The 19,806-nt window shown below is 40.7% G+C and overlaps 1 protein-coding gene across 1 annotated transcript in view; it reads right to left on the reverse strand.

Annotated features, from left to right (window-relative positions):
* The window catches only part of PIEZO2 (piezo type mechanosensitive ion channel component 2), a gene marked incomplete at its 3' end in the record, with an annotated part of 333,950 nt that overhangs the window by 263,817 nt on the left and 50,327 nt on the right, over positions 1-19,806 (reverse strand). Inside the window, exon 2 of the mRNA XM_079783425.1 lies at positions 452-547. Within this exon, the coding sequence (XP_079639551.1) occupies positions 452-547 (96 nt within the window). The remainder of the gene's footprint in view (positions 1-451; positions 548-19,806) is intronic.

Consider the following 19,806-nt stretch of genomic DNA (forward strand, 5'->3'; position numbering starts at 1 on the left):
AACAAGTCATGACTAGGACTCGGTTTCTCATCCAGTCCTCCTGTTGGCAGCTTAGAAATGTAAGATACCTCGCTGCCCCTTTTCTACTTGCTGCCACATTCTCTCCAGCAATCCAATATGCAAAAGCATGTGCCAATTTTGTCACACCAGCTGCCTTATTTCGTTGACAATGCATTGAGTTCGTCTTAACTAACCAAAACATTCCAGATGTACCGCAAACCTACTAAGAGATGGTTAATATGGAACTTGCATAGGGATATTAGTGGTGTAAGTGACATGTATCAACATGTTCCACACTGCTCTGCTTGGTGCAGCTGTTCACATGTGTGACACCCAGTCTCCACTGGACCAGCTTGCTGCAGAGACAGCGTCTATCCCATCAGACAAAGACAGCCCAGCAGAGCCAGCAAATGCATTCAGATTGTGGCACAGAACAATAACTGTCTCTTACCTTGCATCGTCGCTCTTGTTGGTTCTGAAAACAGAGGGATGAGCAAGAGGTAGATGAGGTAGACGAAGGAGAGTCCATTGTACCGGAATGCACATGCTGTGGGTGGAGAGAGAGAAGAGAAAAATGAGTTAATAAGGTAGGCTAACAGGATACATGCAACTGTGTGGTGACAGCATCAAGTATCGCTGGATCAAGCTAAGTAGATATGTCAATTAGGAAGTAAAAATTTAGCATTTATTCTGTGTTCATTACTATGTTGAGGATGATGAAAAATGGAGAATTAAAATGCATGGCCCCTGCTCTTAAAATCTAACCAGGAAGGTAACACCAATATATCTAAATGAAGGCAGGTCATAAATAAGTCATAAATTAAGTAACCAAATTAAAATTGCTACAAAAATATAGAGGGAAATGGAATTATTGAGGGTTTGAGGTGTCAAATAAGGTTGTCAATGGAAGCGATGACACTGAAGAGAAAGAAAAGAGAAGAACAATACTGGTTTAATGTTCTATGGCAGGGCTTTGTACTCATTTAATCCTCATTTTATAAGTAAGTACTCTCAGGCTCAGAGATTCTCAGTCACTAACCTGATTCTCCCAGCTCGGATGTGACCGAGGCAGAACTGAGTTCAGATCTGCAAGCCTGTGCCTGTTCCTCTGCATCACTCATCTTAAAAGTAGCACAGAACTCCAGTGGAGGCCTTGCCCCTCCAAGTTCCCATTTCCTCACCTGTGAAATGGGTATAATAATTGTCTCTAACTTGATGAGCTTATGAGGAATAAATGTAATGTGTTCAAAACACTTGGCTCAGGGTCTTATACAGAAAAGGCCCTTAAAAACATGAGCAATTGTTATAAGCATCCTCATTACTAGATAGGGAGAAGAAAGTGTGCAGTATTCCATGGAGAAAGAAAATGAGCACATTATAGCAATTTGGAAAATAAATTTGGGGATGACTGAAGACAGACTAAAGGTGAGAAGGAGTAAGTATGAGTTTGTAGAATGAGGAGATCAGGTTAACAGATGTCATAGGATGGAGAGATGTTGAAACAAAAGTTAATAGGAGAGAAAATGGAGGGCAGGGAAATATGGAGTTGAGATCTTAGAAAATAGTCACCGATAATTTGGATCAGGAGAAAACATTTCAGAAAGATTAATCATGCAACTGCATATGAGCCAGACTGGTGGGAAGCAAAACTCAAATACTGTGCTGTGGTAACAACATTGGGCTATAAATGAGGACTCGCGGCAGTGTGGTAACGATGATAATATTTTTTTAAAGCAACCAACAGAATAAAAAATGATTTTTTAAAATAAATATGGAGAGGTGTGAAGAGAAATTATATAAAATGACTCCAAGGCTTACCACCCAGGTAATGATACGGACTACTGCCATGGAGAAGAATAAGACATTTAAGAAGAAAGTGAAAAGTTGGACACATTCATGGAATAAAATCATAGCACTTAGATCTCATGGAAATAGTCATGAAGAATGTGGACAGCATCTCTGCATAAATGGAGGAGTCCTGAGCAGAAGTGTTAGTTGAAATGACAAGGAGGAAGGGATTTTCCAAAGGCAAGAGCAATAAAGAGAAGCACAAAAGATGGAGGCATCTGCTGTGGCTATTGCTCACAGATGGGGAGAACGGGAAAAGGAAAACTGGCTTGCCTGGAGGTAAAAATCAGCAGAGAATTTCAGACAGATATAAGAAAAGTCCGTTTTCACAAGAGGAAAAGTTTGCATGAAAGAAGTTCACCACAACAGAGAGACAAATTTGTCATTTGATCATCTGTAAGGATGCAAGGGCAGCCTTTGAAGAAAGCTCAGCCCAGAGGAGGGATGGAAGAGAAAGAGAAGTACTGTCATAACCAGGAAGTGGAAACAAGCAGGAAAACCAGGGTATCAAGATCTTGGGTGCTCCTGGTCAAAGAGTGTGGAGGGTCCTGGACCACGGGACAGTCCCGTGTGGGATGTACATTGGGATTAAGAGATGCGGCACCCACATCAGAAGACCAGGTCAATAAGTGCTAATCCTGAGACAGAATCTGGACAACAGGAGCGTGGCACTTGCAAGCCCCGGGCCCCCTGCTTGCTCTAGAAGCTGGCAGTGGAAGAGGCAAAAGAAGGGGAAGTGAGGATAGTGTGGTAGGGGAGGAAGAAATCAACAAAAAGAGCTTTTCATCCCAAGGTGGTCATGCATGTATTTGTAGCTTTGATAACATTATTGACATTCCCAACCTCCTTTATGAAAGATATAAATCAGGAACAAGTGTTCACACTATTGATTGGACCCACGGGAAAATACATAAATGAGATAATATAGAAGAACAAGAACGTATGTCTGACTCATACAACTTAACAAAAGGAAGATAAACAACCCAATCAAAAAAATGGGCAATGGACCTAAATAGATGCTTTTCAAAAGAGGATATACAGAAGGCCAAGAGACATATGAAAACATGCTCAAAGTCACTAATCATCCGAGAGATGCACATCAAAATGACAATACGGTACCCTCTCACACCTGTCAGAATGGCTATCATCAACAAATCAACAAATGACAAGTGCTGGTGAGGATGTGGAGACAAAGGAACCCTCGTGCACTGCTGGTGGGAATGCAGACTGGTGCAGCCACTGTGGAGAACAGTATGGAGTTTCCTCAAAAAACTAAAAATGGAACTCCCATTTGACCCAGTGATCCCACTTCTAGGAATATATCCCAAGAAGCTAGAAACACCAATCAGAAAGGATATATGCACCCCTATGTTCACAGCAGCACAATTTACCATAGCTAAGATTTGGAAACAGCCTAAGTGCCCATCAGCAGATGAGTGGATTAAAAAACTGTGGTACATTTACACAATTAAATACTATGCTGTGGTAAAAAAGAAGGAGCTTTTACCATTTGCAACAGCATGGATGGAACTGGAGAGCATTATGCTAAGTGAAATAAGCCAGTCAGAGAAAGATAAATATCACATGATCTCACTCATTTGTGGAATATAATGAACAACATAAACTGATGAAGGAAAACAGATCCAGAGACAGAGAAGCATCGACCAGACCGTCAAACCTCAGAGGGAAGGTAGGGGAGGGTGGGGGTAAGGGGGAGAGATCAACCAAAGGACTTATATGCATGCATATAAGCATAACCAATGGACACAGACACCAGGGGAAGAGGGCATGAGTCAGGGTGGTGATGGGGGGCAATGGGGGGGATAAGGACACATATGTAATACCTTAATCAATAAAGAAAAAAAAGAACATATGTCTGAATTGCCTTTCTAGCTTCCCTCCCCACCCCCTTTCTGCTTCTTATTTCTCATCCAGAGTTGATGTTCCCTAAAAGCAACCCAAAGGTATTTGGTTATTTATTCAGTCAATATTTATTGAGCATGTCCCATGTGCCAGGACCATCAAAGATCCCTTCCTGCCTCTGGGAGCTTACATTTTGGTGGGGAGATGTATGATGAACAATAAAAGGTCAATTACATGTATGTTGGAAGATAAGGGTTATGTAAACAAGAAGTCAGCAGGAAAAGAGGGACCACCAGTACACTGGGTGAGGCAGGCCAGTGGCAGCATTCATTAGGAGCACTGAAGACAGACCTCAATGAGAAAGTGCGATTTGAGCCAAGAGGTGAGGTAAGTTAGACAGGGGAGCCCAGTGCGCAGCAGAGTCCTGGATTGGGCCCGATCCTGCAGGCCTGTTAAGAGGTTAGACTCTAACCGATGGTGGTTTCACTCTGAGATGTCCATTCAGCGACAGTTCTTCCTCTTGGCTCAAGGTTGCAGACCTGCCTCCTGCCTATGCCTGCAGCTTCATTTCCACCCATGCACATTCTATGCTCTGTGCTGCTGCACAACTCAACAGCCAGCTCTTTCCATCTGCTTTGCTGCTTCCTGCCTTTAGACCTTACAGGCACCATTCCCTCCCTCCATCTAGAACATCTTCCTGTCCTTCCTATCAGGCATATCCCCACACAGCTCACCTGTTTCCTCTTATGGGAAGTTGTCCACATCCATGACCTCCCCTAAACAAGTGTATTTCCCTCCTTGGTGCCTCTTCCAGAGCACCTCTCATTCAATGTCACATGCCTCTGTGTATGTCTGTGACCACGTCTGTTTTGACCAGTGCCCTGTGCCCAGGAGATGCTCATGCTCACGGAAGGAAGGAATAAATGAATAAAATGAAATAAAAAAGATGTGAGGGAATCTAAAAAGGAAATTAGGGTATTCAGGTGTACAACATTCTTGGTAGCATAGAAACATCACAATTGACATTGCCCAAAATAAACATTTAATCAACTAGAGTATTTCTTTTGTTTTTATACTTAGGGTGGTTTATTGTTTTTTTTAATGAAGATTTGTATTATGAAGCAGATTACCTAACCCTGTGCATTCCTGGGTAAAGAGAAAAGTAGAACTTACTTGTATAATTGCATTACTTTGAAGCAGCATTCATAGTGCACTTGTCTGCTGTGGACTTGTATCAGTAATGACTTATACCAATGAGCCTGCTGTGTGTCAAGCCCTGATCTGGGCACTACACATATATCAACTCATACCGTTACTGTCCTCCCTTTACAGATACTGTTTTATTCTCTTTCTACACATGAAAAAGCAGGCACGAGGAGAAAGCAGAGCTAAGTGCAAGCACAGCTAAGAAACAGGCTGAGGATTGAGCCTGGGAGTCTAGTTCCTGAGTCTGCGCCATCATCAGGAATCCTCTGGGCCTCATCACTGCTGCACATCCCTACCTGTCTACCTGCTCCCCAGTTAACTGCCAAGGGCTCAAGGAGGCAATGCCTTCCTTCCACAGGTTGACAAACACTCTGTATGCATTTTGCTGTTTTATATTTATAACCTTGTTCTGTAAGGTTTTATATTATGCATGGTAGAAATGTGTATACAGAGGATATTTCTGATGGTTAACTTTGAAGGAGGGAGAAAGGAGTCTACTCTTGGTTTCTCACATCACAACCTTTACTTACAGCAAAATCTAAAGAGGAGTGACCCATTGTGGTAGGCAGCCTGTAAGTGGCCCCCAATAAAAGTCCCCTGGTTGCAACACCAGTGAGTAAGCCCTGCTCTTGAGTGTGGGCTGGAGCGGGTGACTCACTGCCAGGGAGCAGACAGAGTGTCCGGATCCCATCTGGTGGCTTCTGTCCTGGCCACCCCCTCTGCCTCTCCTCTTGCTCACTCTGAGGGAAGACTGCTGCCAATGAAGAGGCTCCTGTGGCAAGAAACAGATCTCTAGCCAGTAGCTAGCCCTCACCAACCAACAGCCACAAGTTACCAGTAGCTTAGAAGCCAGTCCTGGGAAGACTGTGCCCTAACCAACCCCTTGACTGCAGCCTGTCAGAGCTCCTGAGCCATTCCCGACTCCCAGAAACTCTGAGAGTGTTTGTTGTTTTAAGCGACAAAATGTTTAGGTAATTTGTATGTAGCAATAGATGATTAATACAAGCTTAAAAAAACTTAAGCCACCTCTAAAAATCCAACTTCATTTATGTTTTAGTCTGAAATTATGCCATTTGACGACCATGGCCAAATTGCTGAATTCCCCATTTCAATATGCTTGAAGTTGCTACCCAGGAATTACTCAAGCATGTGGGGACTTTGAGTGCCATATCTAAGTGAGTTACCCCCATCTAGGGCAAAATATGCTTTTGAACTTGTCAGTAAGGCACATTTGAGAAAAAAAAAAAAAACCCTTAGAATGCAAATAGCAGCTGTTCCTTTATCAAGCGTGAGGTTGCTTTTGTTCAGGACCTGGAGACACTTCTTACATATTCATTACTCTTCCTACCGAGCTTCATATTCTGGCTACACAATGTTCCCGATTCCCCACACCTCTTGTGGACAGTCAAGTCACCGGGACCTCTGTCCTCTGCCTCAAGAATTTTACTGTTGACAGTAGAGTGTTTTTATTAATGCAAATCAAGGTGTTCAAAGGAAAAAGAGGATTGGTTTCTTTATCTACACATGCACTATAGTTTCTACTATCTCCACTATAGTTTCTACCTCGTTTAATCATCCAAAATTATATGGAAATTTCCCTTAAAGTAATTTCCTAAATAAAAGACTTTGCCAGCTAGCGAGTTCACAATTACAAACTGAGATAACAAGTCCTCACTGAAGTGCTTCATAAACATCAACGCTGCCATTTGAATTGTAAACACCTGGGCTCATCTAATGAATGAGTTTCGTTTTCTAAAGGAGAAAAGAAGGCATGTGGTTTTGGAGAAACTCTCCAAGTAGGAAAAATGGTAGATTAGTCTTTGACAACTTATAATTTATCAATATAGAAAGGGGGGGAAAATCTCTTGCAAATATAAAATTGTTAAAATGGCCACATAACATTTATTTTTTAAAAATGCTCATGTTGCAATACACATATATTAATTTCCCTATTATTACAATATGATCATGGAGAGTTTAGTGCACTTTAATTACCCTTCCATAATAGTTGAAGGTAATAATTTTAGATTATGTTATCAAAGGTAAGTGCTCTCAGAGCAGAATTTTTTAGCAAGGCATGACTTCCTACTTCCTTCATACACTTCAGCAAGGCCAAACAACATCTCACTATTAATGGCCTGGGAGACAGTGTCTTAAATGTTTAGAACCTTCATTTCAACTAAGTACATCCTAAATGATCTTTATTACCTCAGGGAGCTTTGTTTAACAGTTACCAGAGCAGTAGATACACATTATTCGGAATAAGCAATTTCAAAACGAGGTGACAAAATAGTTCTGTCAGTTCAGTGATTCTAGAAATTGTGTGTTTATACTTTTAATATTTTTCCTTCTCTACTCAGAACAACCAATCGGTTGTTCTTAAAAGACTGCCCTTTCAAAATTATGGCTTATTTTATTTTTTAAAAACCACCAACAACACAAACAGCTGCAAAGGATTTACAATGAAACAGGAAGAAAATTAAACAATCATAGATTTTTTTTTTCTAAGGAAGCAGCTATAAAAGAAATAAGAGGCAGGAAAAAGGCTGTTATGTCACCCGATTCATTGTCTATTTGTGTAGCACTCTTTCCTCCATTATATACTCCTGTGTTTTACATCCGGTTAAATTTATAAATGTCCCAGATAGTGATGCTTTGGAACAGCTGACAGTCAAGACAAGAGCATTCTTTTTCCTTTTCCTTTATCTCTGACCTCCATATCCACCGGAGGTCTTGTCCCCAGTGCTTCCTTCAGATAGTTACAAAAATTATTTCTTCAAGAAATATCTGCCAGAAAGTCTCTCCCACTGCTGTTCAGAAGCACAAGACATATGCTTACCCACTTAATCTCAGCACCTTCATGATGTTCTTCACTCATGGCATAAGAGTGTTCATATATTTGTGACTCAAAGGCTAATAGAAATATTGTTTAAATAAGAGAATGCCATGCTTTCATATTTAGAGGTAGTCCCTATATTTTAACATTACCTTTTTACACAAAGATTATGAAGCTGAATTTGTTCTAGGGAGTTTGTGGATATAAGACTAAACCCATCAGCCACGTATTTCTCACACTTCAAGAAACAGAAATATTATATTGAACATTAATTTCATTATAGATGTTGGTTAAAAGAATGTAATTTTAGAGTAAAGCCTCAAGGAAAAAATAAAAGACTTTTACAGGGGCATAAATTACAAGGACTTAGAATCAAATTGTATTAGCAAAAAACTATAATCATTGCTCACTTTATTAAAAATGTTAAGCCAATCTAAGGAAAAATCAGGTGAAAGTCTCTTATTTGTAAAATATAAAAGCCTTTGGTCTGATTGTTCTACTTTTTCCAAATAATCTGGGATACCATCTATTTTAGATTGGCCAAGTGAATTTAAAAATTTGTTGTATTTTTAATTATTATAAAAAGGTAGGGATCTATTTTATATTTTTAATTAATTCAATATGTATATATCAAATTGAATATTACTAACACTATTAACTGTTTAACTGAGATTTCTAAACTCATCCTGATTGTAGTTTGTATAAAATACACTTTTTAAAAAGTATGCACTGCTAACTTTTCTCTCCATTAAAAATATCTTTTAATATATTATTCACCATTTACCAAGTGTGCAAAAGTTGTATTTAAAACACAAATCCTTATGCTCAAGCTTGTTCATGCTCATGCCATAAAACTGTCCTCTGGTCTGAGAGAATAACAACATGGACATTTCCTGGTGGTTGCAAATGAGGAAATAAAGCTTTTATGCTCATAGATGATTTCTGAAGCTATCTGAAAACAATATAGCAGAAATCAGGTCTATTTCATTGTGAGTATGAAGAACCTGCATTTAAATCCACAGTTCCTAAGCTTACCCAAAATAAAACTTGCTCTCTTACCATTGTGATGAACAAGAACTACGGTGCTTGAGTGAATGCTGAGAAAAGGTCAAACATTAACATTATTTATCTGCCCACCCATCTTAGTAGCTCTTCTATTTACTGAAGAGGAGAGTTAGTATTTGTAGACTGAAAGTTAAGGCCTCACCAGCTTGCTTAGGTCTGTACCATGGTGTTTACTGATTTAGAGTCGCTCACCATCCTTCATGTACACATTTATTCTCATGTGCAGAAGGTGCTTTTTAGCTTAGTCTTAACTCACTTTTTTGTAATTCAACAACTTACAAAACTATGGATTACTACTGTACCTCTCTAATAGTCTATTATTAGCAGAATGTAAATAGTTTTTTGTATTAATTAACTGCAATTAACCTTAGTGTATAAAAAGCTATTAATCTTTAATAATTTAAAATTTCTTTTTCTCAGTAAAAACATTATTTTTAAAGAGAGCTGATTATCACTCACCTTTAATTTTAAACTAACTTTTTAATTTCACTTTTTGATTTTTAATAAACTGTCTTTATTAACTCTATTTTTTTAACATCACTTTTCTGTAATTTTCCCAACGGTTAAACTTTATCTTCCTAATATACAGGGTGAGGCAAAAGTAGGTTTACAGTTGTGAATACATGAAAGAGTTTATTCTTGTATTATTACTTATTATATCACTAGAGGCCCGGTGCACGAAATTCATGCACGGAGAGGGTTGTCCCTCCGCCCAGCCTGTACCCTCTCCAATCTGGGACCCCTCGAGGGATGTCCGACTGCCCGTTTAGGCCCGATCCCACCGGGATCGAGCCTAAACGGGCAGTCAGACATCCCTCTCACAATCCAGGACTGCTGGCTCCCAACTGCTTGCCTGCCTGCCTTCCTGATTGCCCCTAACCGCTTCTGCCTGCCAGCCTGATCACCCCCTAACCACTCTGCTGCCAGCCTGTTTGCCCCCAACTTCCCTCCTCTGCTGGCCTGGTTACCCCAAACTGCCCTCTCCTGCAGGGTTGATCACCTCCAACTGCCCTCCCTTGCAGGCCTGGTCCTTCTCAACTGCCCTCCTTTGCAGGCCGGGTGCCTCCCAACTGCCTCCTCCTGCTGGCCATCTTGTGGTGGCCATCTTGTGTCCACATGGGGGCAGGATCTTTGACCACATGGGGGCAGCTATATTGTGTGTTGCAGTGATGATCAATCTGCATATTACTCTTTTATTAGATAGGATAGAGGCCTGGTACAGGGGTGGGGGCCAGCTGGTTTGCCCTGAAGGGTGTCCCTGATCAGGGTGGGGTTCCCTTGGGGCATGGGGCGGCCTGAGCGAGGGGCCTGTGGTGGTTTGCAGGCCAGCCACACCCCCTGGCAACGCAAGCGGAGGCCCTGGTATCTGGAATTTATTTTCCTTCTACAATTGAAACTTTGTAGCCTGGAGCAGAGCCAAGCCTGGGGCTCCGTCCGAGGCCTGTAGCCATTTGTGTTGGGGTTATAATTGAAACTTTGTTGCCTTAAGAGGGTGGGCCCGGTCAGGGTGTGCGGAAAGGTTTGCTTCCCCTGTTGCCAGCGGCAACCCTGGCCTGCTCTCTCAAGCTCCATTCTGCCGCCATTTGTTTGAATTTGTTTACCTTCTATAATTAAAACTTTGTAGCTTGAGTGGAGGCTTAGGCCTGGCAAGGGCAGGCAAAAAGCTTGGCTTCCTCTGTTACCTAGGAAACCTTGCTCTCTGTGGCTGTAGCCATCTTGGTTTGGGTTAATTTGCATACTTGCTCTGATTGGATGGTGGGCGTGGCTTGTGGGCGTGGCTTGTGGGTGTGTCGGAGGTATGGTCAATTTGCATATTTGTCTATTATTAGATAGGATTTTCCATACTTTTGCCCCACCCTGTCTATAAATTCTATTCCACTACCAGGTCACTGTAGTTTGATTTTCTCACCATTGGTCTTCTGAAAAGCTTAAGTGTTTAGGACCCTAATAATAAAGCGAACTTTCTTCCAGACTTCTACTTACTTAGATTGGTTAGTGCCACAATCTTTTTCACATGTTTACTTCAATGGACACATCAAGATTTCAAATTTGGAAAGTTACCCTTCCATCTATGTTGATATCAGTATTTCTAAACTATTAGGTTGAACCATCAAACTTGATGGCTTCATTTGCCAAAATGACTAAATATTAACAAGTTCAGATGATTCAACCTGCAATACGTAGATACTTATTTACTACTGGACTGTGTTATATGTGGAGAATAAATGTCATTTTCAGAAATAAGAGAAATCAGCTGCAATTTTATTTTATTCCCTGATGTTCAGGTGCCTCCCACATGCTCATCCTTAAGTAAATTCTGACAGCTGTGGGTACAGGTGGGACAGCAAAGACTGGAACATAAAGGTGCAGATGTATGTATGTATACATGTAGGCTTTATGCAAATGCAATGGCTTTTTAATAACTGGATTAATTTACTGCTGCCACAGTTTCCTTCTTTCAAGAACTTAGTAAAACAAGATTTTCTGTAGGCTTTTACTGTAGGCTTTAGAATATTCTATATTATTCTTGGCAGCATCCTCCCTGGACTGATGTGTGCATTAGCCTGAGAAGAAATCAATTCAGCTACCTTTAATGAAGTCCTACTTCTTCCATCTTCAGCACATGCTGCCCAACATTGTATCTTGTTTAACAACTAATACAGCTTAAAATTGATTTAAAGTGACTGTTTTTATCTTGATAAGTTTCCTTTGACATCCTGCCTGCTTCTTCCTGAGGACACCCTCTTCCCTGACATATATGGAGCTATTGCTATTGCCTTCAAATATTTCTGTTGCTAGAGAAATAGACACGCCTTTTATGGCATGAATTCAGCCTTCCACTATGTCAAGGGTTTATACTTATGATACCACACTAATGAAGAACAGCCTCCGACCACAGTGTGAAATCCTTGCTCCCACAACAACATCCAAAATAGCAATGAATTGGACTGATGCCCCCAAATTAGCGTCTTCCGCCAGATCTCTCTGCTCAGTCTCTGACTACTCAGAGTCTTTGACCTTGCATTGGGCTTTTTCCTCATCACTTTGAATGTTTACCAGTTTGTGTAACTGAGAATGGAGTGGGGTACAAGAGAATCCTCGCAATAAACACAGAAAAGAGACATTTAAGCTTGCCCACCCACCCTCATCCCACTCCCTGGGCTGTTCAGCTTTCTGCTCTCGGTCTTACTACCCTTCTTTTCAATATACACTTCATACTCGTGTCCTGTAAAGCTGAGGTAGTTTAAAAATTGCCGGTGAGAATTAAAGTGAGCATCCCAGTACCATGTTTAAGCTTGCTACAGTGTTTTCATCAGATCATGGCTTCAACCTGAGAGAGCATTTGCTTTTTGGTCAATAAAGAAAGAAGTCTTAGATCTCCTAGGCATAGATGACATTTCCATTCTCCTGATTCCTTATTATACTCTCTCTTTACTAGCAGACCCATAAAATGTAAACATTTCCCCCAAATCCTCAAAGGTGAAAATGTTTTGTTATCCTAGTCCCGTCGTGGGCAAACTGTGGCTCGCCAGCCACATGTGGCTCTTTGGCCCCTTGAGTGTGGCTCTTCCACAAAATACCAAGGCCTGGGCGAGTCTATTTTGAAGAAGTGGCGTTAGAAAAAGTTTAAGTTTAAAAAATTTGGCTCTCAAAAGAAATTTCAATCGTTGTACTGTTGATATTTGGCTCTGTTGACTAATGAGTTTGCCGACCACTGTCCTAGTCTATCTCCAAAATGTAGGTCTGACTCATGAGCCACTATGAGACTAAGCTGGATGGTTCCCATCAAAATTCTGTAGGACTGGTTACCTAAACAGATGTCTTTGCTGTGTCCCTTGGCAAACTGTCATCATGGGACAGGAATGTTGCAGAACCCTGCCACTCTTGGCCTATCCTCTGAAAACACTCAAGCAATAATGCACTTCCTTTTACCTAGCTCCCTTCTAGCCAAACCCTCGTATAAGCCACTCCCCAGACATGCATGTCACCAGACCCTAGACCTCTTTGGAGCAGGGCCTCTCTCCTGCTCACTACTCTAGTTCCTGTTTCTATTTCTACACATGGTAAGCACTTAACAAATATTTACTGAAAGAGTAAATAACTCCCTGCCTCTTTCTTTAACATCTGCAATACCCTCTGCCCAGAAATGTATTCTAAGTTCCTAAGAATCCTTCAACCTAGTTCAAATAGTTGTCTCCTCCTAAACAATGTCCTCATCACCCCAATAAAAAGTAATATTTTCTGAATTAAAAAAAAAATAGGTCTGGCCATAAGGGAATAATAATTCGATAAGAATTTCCATACCATGGAACTGACAAAGAGTGGCTGGTGCACATGTGAATGAATACTGGAAGGTGTTCACAATACAATCAGTAAAGAAAACAGGTCATAAGATTGTAGAGAATATGACAGGTCAATGGGGTAGATATTAATATCCCCCATTTTCATGAAACTAAGGCTCAGAAAGGATAAGTAACTTGTCCAGGTCAAGGTGGAACTGGAATTCAATCCCCGTCTGGCTGACTCCAGAAGCTGTACTCGTCACCCATCCACTCTGCTGCTCCTCTTCAGCACACAGAAAACATCTAGGACTGTATCTGCTATTAACAGTAGTCACCTCTGGGAAGAGGGACTGAAGGAGGGAGAACAGTGGCTTTTTATATTATACTGTTAAAGTTTCTCAGAATGTGTATGTGTATATTTTGTGTTTTAAAATAAAATCAGCCCTGGTCAGTTTGCTCAGAGGTTAGAACATCTGCCTGCAGACCAAGGGGTCACAGATTCGATTCCTGGTCGGGACACATACCTTGGTTGCGGGTTCTCCAGCCCCGGTAGGGGCACGGGAGGCAAACAATCAATCAATGTGTCTCTCTCAGGTTGATGTTTTTCTTTCTCTTTCTCCCCTCTCCTCCTCCCTCCCTTCCACCATCTGTAGAAATCAATGGAAAAAATATCCTCAGGTGAGGATTAAAAAAATTAATTAATTTAATTAAACTAAATCTAAGAACAAGTAATCTCTTCCATTTCTGAATGCACATAATATTTTGTTTTTATCACTGTTATGACATGACTACATATGGCCTTGTAGTATTTCAAAGTGTAAGCAGGTTACTTCCTTGACTAGACTGTAAGGCCCTTAAGAATAGAGATTAGTCATCATTGTTTCTTTGGGAAACTAGTATAAAGGAATGAACTATTGCCCTTGAAAACAGAAGGTTGGAGAAAAGCTATCATATCTGCCTAGCGGTGTACACCGAGTGGCCAGATTATTATGATCTCTGAACGCATAATAATCTGGGCACTCAGTGTAGACGGACCACAGAGTTGGGATTTTAAAATAAGGTTTCTCCATGTATAAGAACTGCATTGTGGGTAATTAGAAAGAAGCAGAGGACTTACTAGCCAGAGGCTGGGGGCCACTATCTCCTGGTCCCTTGACATATCAAGATTGCAAGCTTTCCCTTATACATAAGTACACTGAGTGGCCAGATTATTATGCGTTCAGAGATCATAATAATCTGGCCACTCAGTGTATATGTTCAATAGCTTTCACTGAACAGATTATTCTGCAATACTCAATCTGGCTAACACAATGACATGGCTACAACAATATTAACAAGGAATGACATGAAAGTGTCTGTTGGAAAAATAATATTTGGGTAATAATTTCCACTTCAGCATCCCGGAACAGGCAAGAAATAAGAGAACCTCTTGAATTATTAACCTTTCCTGTCACAAGGAAGTTAAACTCCAGGGAGCTTCTCTTGGAAGAAAAGAAGTGTGTGAAGTTCAATCTAAGCCTTAAACTACAAATGAAAATCAATGCAAATTCTACTTCACATACTAGTAAGAGGCTGTATGAAGCTTTGGTCAGCTTTCGGGGGCGGAAAGACATTTATTAATCTTATAGTATATTACACACACACAAAAATTGAAAAATGATGCTTTCTAATGTCCTTCTTTAGCAAACATTGAGTCTCACAGCAGGACCCCTAATTGGCGGCAGCCAGAAGAGGAAATCAAAATGTTAATCCCAGTAGAGCTGCTATAAGCAAGTCCATGAGTACCCAGGGCCTCAAATTTCCTTCACAAAAAAAGGAATTAACCAGGTGTCATTTTTTTTCAGGTGACTAGAGGCTAGATCAATCCCAAGTGCTACAGGGGCACATGGGATGAGTTGCAAGGACTCCAGAGACCTCCCAGAGCCATCCTGGGGCCACTTCTCTGCTGGTGGAACGAAGTTCCCAACCTGGACATTGCTCACCAAGGCATGAGCTAGGAGTGGGGTTTAAAAGTCTATACTGGGGGAGAGGATTGCTGAAGATAATCTCTCCAAGCAGAGGAAGGACTGGAGTGGGAGCGCTGAGAGCAAAAGGTTTCCCTTGGGCAACTGTAAAGCAAACACACCCTTCAGGACCTCAGGCATTCTTTTTTTGTCCTTTTCTCCTTCAGCTAAAAATGGGAAGGAACCTCTCAAAACCAACCTTAAACCATCTGGAGTAATCACACAGTGGCCAACAATCAAGTAACATCCTACCACTTCATCAGGAAGAACTAGCCTAGCAAATCCAATTAAAACTTCATATCAACAGCGTAATTAGAAGGTCAAGGGAGGGAAAATATACATCACAACAATTATCTTCTTTATGAATGTAGACTACTTTGGAGTTGTTTTGTGTTTTTAACTTGATTAGGCCTTTCCTTGGCACAATTAAATCCTGAAGAGCAAAAATTCTTTTCTTTTTTTTCAGGAAAAAAACGAACATCGATGTTTTTCTCAGTATCACCTGGAACCTATTAAGTTTTGCAGCAGACTACCTAGAAATTCAGCCTGGAAACTAAAGGAAAGCACACTCCAGTCTTCTTTGTTTTCCTCACATATACTCCCTGGGGCCCCAGAACTCCTCTCCCCAAGGCTTCTTCCAGACTGCAATAATGGGGGGATTTCAAAGGAAAAGAGCAGGATTTGATCCTAGCATCTGTATTAAACATATACACACTAGGAGGTAGGAATGTCAAAACACACTTCAGATTGGACTGAATCAATCTGAAGCTTCCTGTGAATCAGAGGCGACACTGTCACAGAAATTAGCTTAGTGACCATGAACTCCTTCACCCTGTAGGACCCACTCAGGTTTAGCCCAGCAACCCACTTCACCTACCAACCCACACAGTTCACAACTTGAGGGCCCAAACCCACGTCACTCTATTTCCCATCAGCTGGTACAAGGTCAGTCTTCTCAATTAGGCAAGAGTGATTTTGTTCATTTTTACAGATGAAAACTACATAGCAGAATGACCTCCATGTTTTAACTTTATTTCATGTACAGCCACTCTAAAAACTGACTTATTATGTTTTATTACAAGAAAGAAATACTTTTACTTACTTTAGTAGATAGGCCCAACATTTCTCTTGGAAAGAGAACTATATTGGGGTGTTTTCTGTAATAAATTTTAGGGGTATAATGAGAGATCTCAGGGCATCCAGGTAAAGGCACCAATGTGTGTGAAGGTGAAGCCACTCAGATGTGTGAGTCCTGCAGGACATGGCATGGCCTCTTCCTGGGACAGGGAGAGCTCATGGAAGGCTTGGTGCAAATGCCTGAAGGAGCTGCACTTTACATCCAACTTGACAAGAGGCAGAACCAAAGCGGGACAAAGATGTAGGAAGACCCAAGGCAAGATGAGTTGGAGGATTTTCAGAAGACATCCTCAAAGGGCTCTGAGCTCTCACAGGCTGTGCAGCTGGGGGTCAGGGGACAGAAAAGCTCTATATGACAGCCACTGTATATGTGTTTGATACCAAAGCAACCAATCTAGGTAGTTAGTGTTGATTAAAAACTCAATCAATTCAATTAGGAGAAAGGAGAGGTAGGAAGGGGATATTAGATGGAATGCATTTTTCTCTTTATAATCCTTTGTTGAATCAATCACATTTTATAGAGCATATGCCAGGAGCTAGGGAAAATAACTTGCTAGCACTGTTCAGGTTACAAAGCCTGTGTCTCATTTGATAGAGGCCAGTCCTGGGAAGTACAACTGGCCATCACTCCCTTTTCAGAGGGGACACAATTGCACAAGGATTAGGATGTAAAGCCAGAACTCAAACCTTGTATTCTGGACGTTTTCTTCCTTCCCACTGGCTGCCCATCACCATGGAGACCCAACCACAGCTTCCTCTCTCCTCCTCCCTCCAGCTCCAAAACACATAGTTGTCTTGGACTTGGGTCCCCATGTGACTTAATTTCTTACCCTGAGCACTTTTACCCTACTTTTGTTAACTATTTTCTCTGACAAGAATTCCATTCTAATAATCAGAGATGGTGGAAACTTCACTACATATCACGCCACCCACAAATTTTAGCTTCTCAATTCTGATTTTCAAGAAATCAAGTTTGAGTTGGAATGGAATAAAACTCTGCTCCCAGCATCATCTATCTAGAATACAAATGCGATCAACCCCTCCTTTGCCTTCAACTAACCTTGGGAGAATAAAAGTAATAACGATTATTAGTCATATACATATTGCATCACCTATTAGTTGTCCTTATTTAGAGATGCTACAGTATCCAGCTCTTTGGTTTGTCAGCTTCATCTTTTTCCCCTAGAATGGGCTGCCACAAAGCAGTTACTAAGTGAATAAGTGGATCATAGCATGGACACATAAATATATTTTTTCATCTTCACAAAGCCCCACAAGGAACAGTCATGTTTACTTTAAAGATGAACATGAAAGTCTAAAAGGATAAATATTTTGCCCTAAGTAATGTCAGTAGCTGGGAGATAATAGGACAAGAATCAAAGCTGAATCAGTCTTTGAATTTCAGACTCCTTCCGCTTCCTTACACTGACTCTCATCCACAACATTCCAGGCCCTTTAAAATCTAGACAACCCATCTCACCAGCCTCAGGCCTCATCACGCCACAGACTCCAAACAGTCACCCACTTGATCAAAATACTCCAAAATGTTTCATTCCTCCTTTCTTTTTGATGTGCTGTCCAATTTCTTGAAATGCCTCTTCTCGTCCTTTCCCTTCAAGTGTATCTGGAAAAATCCATCTCCAAGCCCATTTGCTGAGTAAGTTTCTTCACCCCAGCCTCCCCAACTTAAGGGGGTTCTTACTACACACAGGTTTTGTTTCTAAAACTGTTTATTGGTCATAAACTATGAGCCAGTACTCCTATCTTGATAAATTATGAAATAACTTTCCTACCCTTCCTTCTTCCTGAGTCCCCTCCTTCCATCTCTATTAAGGCTGCAATTTCCTAGACATTAATGGAAGGCTAAATATGGAACAGCAGATAACACTGTAAAAATATGGGGAAAATTTTTATAAGCTCACTTGAATTGTAATGCTTGCTGGCACACACACACACACACACACACACACACACACACACACATACACACTGCTTTGGGAAGGAATGAAGGAAGAAAGAAAAGAAGAGGAGGAGGGAGGGAAGGCATACCTCTCATAATCAAAACCCTGATGGTTGTACAGTGACCTGAAGCCTTGTGAACTTAACCAGGACAAAGACTGTAAATCATCCCCTTTGCATTCCAGCTTTTAGTACAGTGTCCTGGTATGGCATGAGTGACCAACAAATATATGCTGTATTGAACTGGATTGACATTGCATACAAGAAAAGTATATTTATTATGACATATAGACTATGAAGATTGGTAATAAGTCAGCAGTGGAAAATATTATTAGTTGCCATAAAAATTAAATTAATGTGAGGCTGACATTTAAAAACATCATCTTGTTTACTCTAGTGATATGAAAAATTCAACATGTAAGTCTTAACAGGTTAATGAGACTGATACATAAATGGAAAGAATAAACAAGTGGAAAACTTGGTGTTGTAAAATACCTAAACAATAAGAACCAATTTACAAATTTGTCTGTAACTTTTGAGAAGAAAGTGATAGATATGAAAAACACTATTATTATGTAGTGATAATGGATCTTTGCTCCTTCAGCCAAACTTTCTTACAATAAAAAAAAATGAGGCAAATAAATAATTCAAGTGTTTTTTAATGGGGAGAGGTGATAAAACTGAAAATGTCATATGTAAGAGAAATGGGATTTTTAATTCAAAACTATACTTTAAACTCCAAGATTTTTTTCAGGGAATGAAGTAAAGTTTTGCATGTTTTGGGTACATGAGTCTGCCTGTGGCATGTCAGGAAATTGGCCAAATCCACCTTCAGGATCATTTTCAGCCCCGAGCACACTGTCAGAGTTTGGATTACATTAACACAGGGCCCATCTGCCCTTTCAGCAGGCAGAATCCTAGGTGCACAATCACCCCTCTCTCCCAAGCAATACACTTGGTCTATATTCATTTTCGTCTAAATATATATTATCTGACTCTCGATAATGAAAGTGTTTTTTCTTTACAAATAAATAAGAACACAGTGCTGATGCTGAAGGAGTTTATAACCTGGGTGTAGAGTGAGAAGAAATTAGCTCTATGCTATGGTGCTTCCTATGAACGCAGAGAATATTATCTCCTTACATTGTTTATGGGTTACTTCACATCCCCTAGTCACACTATGCTCACCTTCTCTTCCTCTCTCTTTCCACAACTTTTCATCAAGAGTGCATAAAACTGCCCAGTCGGCATGGGTCAGTGGTTCAGTGCAGCCTATGAACCAGAAGGTCACGTTCAATTACTAGTTGGGGCACAACTGGCCTCATGTCAGAATCTTCTGGACAGTCCCATCCACACCCATGGGGTCCAAATCCCCAAGAGTAGCACCTCGACAACAACATTTTCCCAAAGCATTTCACCAGGTCATTTGGATGGGCATAATGGTTGATAATCACTCCTGCAAGCTCTCAGAGTTTAACTCATCTTCATTCATTTTGACAATAGAATGCTTAACAGAATACACTGAGGACCTACCCAGTAAGACTTAAAACCTATTGTTGAATTGAGCTGAAACACAATGTGTCATTGAGCATTTTCAGTAGAAAAG

Source organism: Cnephaeus nilssonii, assembly GCF_951640355.1.
Source record: "Cnephaeus nilssonii genome assembly, chromosome: 11".
In the NCBI taxonomy this organism is placed as follows: Eukaryota; Metazoa; Chordata; class Mammalia; order Chiroptera; family Vespertilionidae; genus Cnephaeus; species Cnephaeus nilssonii.